This window comes from Neophocaena asiaeorientalis, unplaced genomic scaffold, assembly GCF_003031525.2.
Source record: "Neophocaena asiaeorientalis asiaeorientalis breed wild unplaced genomic scaffold, Neophocaena_asiaeorientalis_V1.1 scaffold597, whole genome shotgun sequence".
Classification (NCBI taxonomy): Eukaryota; Metazoa; Chordata; class Mammalia; order Artiodactyla; family Phocoenidae; genus Neophocaena; species Neophocaena asiaeorientalis.
The window spans coordinates 1,221,769-1,224,921 of NW_020172664.1; the positions used below are offsets into that span (position 1 = coordinate 1,221,769).

At 56.7% G+C, this 3,153-nt stretch overlaps 1 protein-coding gene across 1 annotated transcript in view; it reads right to left on the reverse strand.

Moving 5' to 3' along the window:
- Positions 1 to 734: 734 nt before the first annotated feature.
- Positions 735 to 3,153, reverse strand: part of CYP26C1 (cytochrome P450 family 26 subfamily C member 1) — a 7,875-nt gene continuing 5,456 nt past the window's right edge. Inside the window, exons 6-7 of the mRNA XM_024739544.1 lie at positions 3,066 to 3,153; positions 735 to 1,137 (exon numbers count right to left, since the gene is read on the reverse strand). Coding sequence (XP_024595312.1) covers positions 760 to 1,137; positions 3,066 to 3,153 — 466 coding nt within the window. The 3' untranslated portion in view covers positions 735 to 759. The remainder of the gene's footprint in view (positions 1,138 to 3,065) is intronic.

The following is a 3,153-nucleotide window of genomic DNA, read 5'->3' on the forward strand; positions in this document are numbered from 1 at the left end:
TTTGGGTACAAATACCTCGAACGTCTTTATGTCTCAATCTCCCATGAAAATAATCCAGCCTTAAAGAGTCCTCTCGTTTGCCTATTCTCCCTTGTATAAATGGAAAGATTAACCGTGTTCTTGAACTAGGAGTTTTTCTTTTAAGAAGTCGCCAGCAGAATCCGGCAGTGTTGAGCCTGTTTAGAGCCCTGGAAGCGCCCACCGTTCTGGGTTTCTGCCGAGACCTGCAGAGTGGCTAGGGCGCACCTGGCGGAGGCCAGCTGCCTGAAGGCCTTCCGTTGGGCGCCTTCTCGGTGTCTTCCTATGGCCCAAAGCCAGGCCAGAGATGCGCTCCCGGCGTCCCTTCTTCCTCGCGACCGTTGCAGGTCCCGCATTGTTCTACGGCCCAATCCTCCCCTAGCAAGCCTCCCCACGGCCCTGCAATCGTATGCCTCCTCCCGGGCTTGGCTTCTAGTGGAGATGTTCCCTCCATCCCTGCTTCGAAATCCTGGGAATGGCTTAAAAGACTTGGCCCACCACCTTTCCTTCCTCAGGGTGTATGCGGAGGGCAGGAGGCACCTTCCCACTGGCCAGGGCACTTCTCCAGTGCGGTGGCGGTGGCTCACGCGTCTCCTCCCGCAGAGTCCGGCACAGAGCCGCATTCAGTAACCGTTTGGTGAACTAGAGAGTGCGCCCGACCCGGTACTGGGGAAAGGCAGATGGGCGGCTCCGCAAGTGCTCCGCTGCCACTGGCCAAGTCAGGTTCCGCGGCGCAGCGGGTCAGAGGCGTCGCCCATCCTGCGCAGCCGAAGGCGCAAGCGGGTGGAAAAAGAGCCGAAGACCGTCCACCGGGTGCACGATGGGCACGGTCTGCATGGCGGGGAAGGCAGGCGTGGCCAGCTCCCAGCGCGCCGTGCGCACCAGCTCCACCGCGAGCAGCTGGAGCACAGTCTGCGCCAGCTCCTGGCCGAGACAGCTGCGCGCACCGCCGCCGAACGGAATATAATGGAAGCGGCCGGCGGCGCCCCGCGCATCCTCGCCCTCAGTGCAGAAGCGCTCTGGGTCGAAGCCCTCAGGCGGGCTGCGGTACACCGCGGCCGTCTCGTGCGTGTCCCGGATGCTGTACATCACGTTCCAGCCCTTGGGGATTTGGTAGCCCTGCGGGGAGGTGAGGAGACCCGCCTGACCACGAGGCACCCGGAAACCCAGCCCGAACCGATCCTCCACCTGGGGTATATCAAACAGGCTTCCGAAAACAAGCAGGGAGGCGCGTCTAACCCGGAAGCTACCGCTCTGCATACCCATAACAGCTCCTTCCCTGGTGAGCTGTGTGACGATGGGCTAAATGCTCAGTCTCTGAGCCTCAGTTTCTTAACTGATAAAGTGAGAACAAAATGCCCATCTTGTTGTGAGGATTCAAATAACGGGTCTGGCCATATATATTAGTGGTCAGTAAATGTGCTCTATTATTTGTTTCACTGTTTTTTTGTCTTTTTTGTTCTCACGTTAGATCGGGAGACCTAAATTCTAGTCCTGCACCCACCAGTTCCCTGGGTCAGAACAATGCCAACGACAGCTCCTTTATGGTCATCTCAATTTTACAGCTCTTCTTGGGACTCAACTGAAAACTGCCTCTCTGTCCTCGCCACCCATCAGCTGTACAGTAATGTTCAGATCAGGAAGCCACACTCTAAAAAGGTGCACATGACAATTAAATTGTTGGAAGGCAGCTTTCATGTTCCCTTTGCTCACCTCCAACTTTTTCAGCTAATCCACTTTTGAGATGTCTTCCAGCCCCGAGCATCCTGCTTCCCTTGCCTGAACAGCTTCAGGAGGCTCTCACAGGCAAACAGATCTTGGAATCACCAAGGCGCTCTCCCTCTCCTCTCTAGGCCTGTTTTCCCATCTGGAACCTGGAGGATGGCTAAGACCCCTGCCTCTATTCACCCTGGTGGTCCAGTGCCCTTCTCCTGCGGTTTCTCTAAGGTCTTGCACCCCAGCGCCTGCATGACGTCTGAATTCCAAGATTCAGCATCCACGACACTTCTAAACCCCTCACTAATCCACCTACCTTTGTCTGGGCCATCCCCTCCCAGTGATGTGCTGTCCCCATCCTAACCCGTCACTGTTCCAGTTCAAATGCCAGCTCCCAAAATGTTTTGGTTTCATTCAGCTAGAGATCAGTCTCTTCTTCACACCAGTTTGTGATGAAGTTGCTGGCTCTGAACCCCTTTCTTTCCATGACAGCAACTCAGGGGCACAATCCCATTCCCTTAGGGGTTCTCAAATCCTGGTATGCAATGCACTAGGGACATTTGCTGTTTAGCTTAAAGTAAGGGTCAGGGAAGGAGGTGCCCACTCTGCCTGGAGCTGCCCAGAGACTGGGCTGGTGGTAGGGGGGATGCAGGGGCAGCCATTCAGGCAAACACTTTCAGTTTAGCGGCGCTAGGGCTCCCCTCCCCCGATGCTGCCACTGCGAAGCACAGCCGGGCCCCACCTGGAGTCAAAGCTGGAAGGGACCAAGACAGCTTCCTTCCAGAGAGTAAACTGAGGCCCAGAGTGAGAAGGAAACTGCCCAGGGTCATTAAGAGATGGAGCCAGTCCTAGACCTTAACTTTCATTGTCCAGCTCATGCCAACCTGATCATACCCCATACTTTAATTAGCCCGCTTCCCTGGAATCCGGCCTCAGCCGGAGGCCTGGACTGGTAACAATGATTAATCCCTTTTTCTTGTGAGGGAGCCAGATAAATGGGGTACGGGACATAGTGGGGGTCTCTCTTTGTGCCCCACCCAGCCTCACTGGCTGAAAAGCGGGTGCTGGGCGGAGAAAAGGATGTTTTTATTCTAAAACTCGGCTCTAACTGATTCACCCGGACCACTGCCAAAAGCCGAAGTGTACGGGGTCCCTAACCTTGCTTTGCTCCCTCAACCGTGGTTCCCGGGAAATGGAAGAGGATTCAGCCCATTTTCCAGGAGGGAAAGCGGAGGGCCGGAGAGGGGAAGAGTAGACAGCTCGGTCCTAACCCCTACCCCACCTTCCCGCGGCCGGCGGCAGGGGCGGGGCGGGCGGCGCGGCGCACTTACGTCGAGCTCGAAGGTGCGCAGGGCTGTCCGGTAGCCCCCGGACACGGGCGGCAGGAGGCGCAGCACCTCCTTGACCACGCAGCCGGCC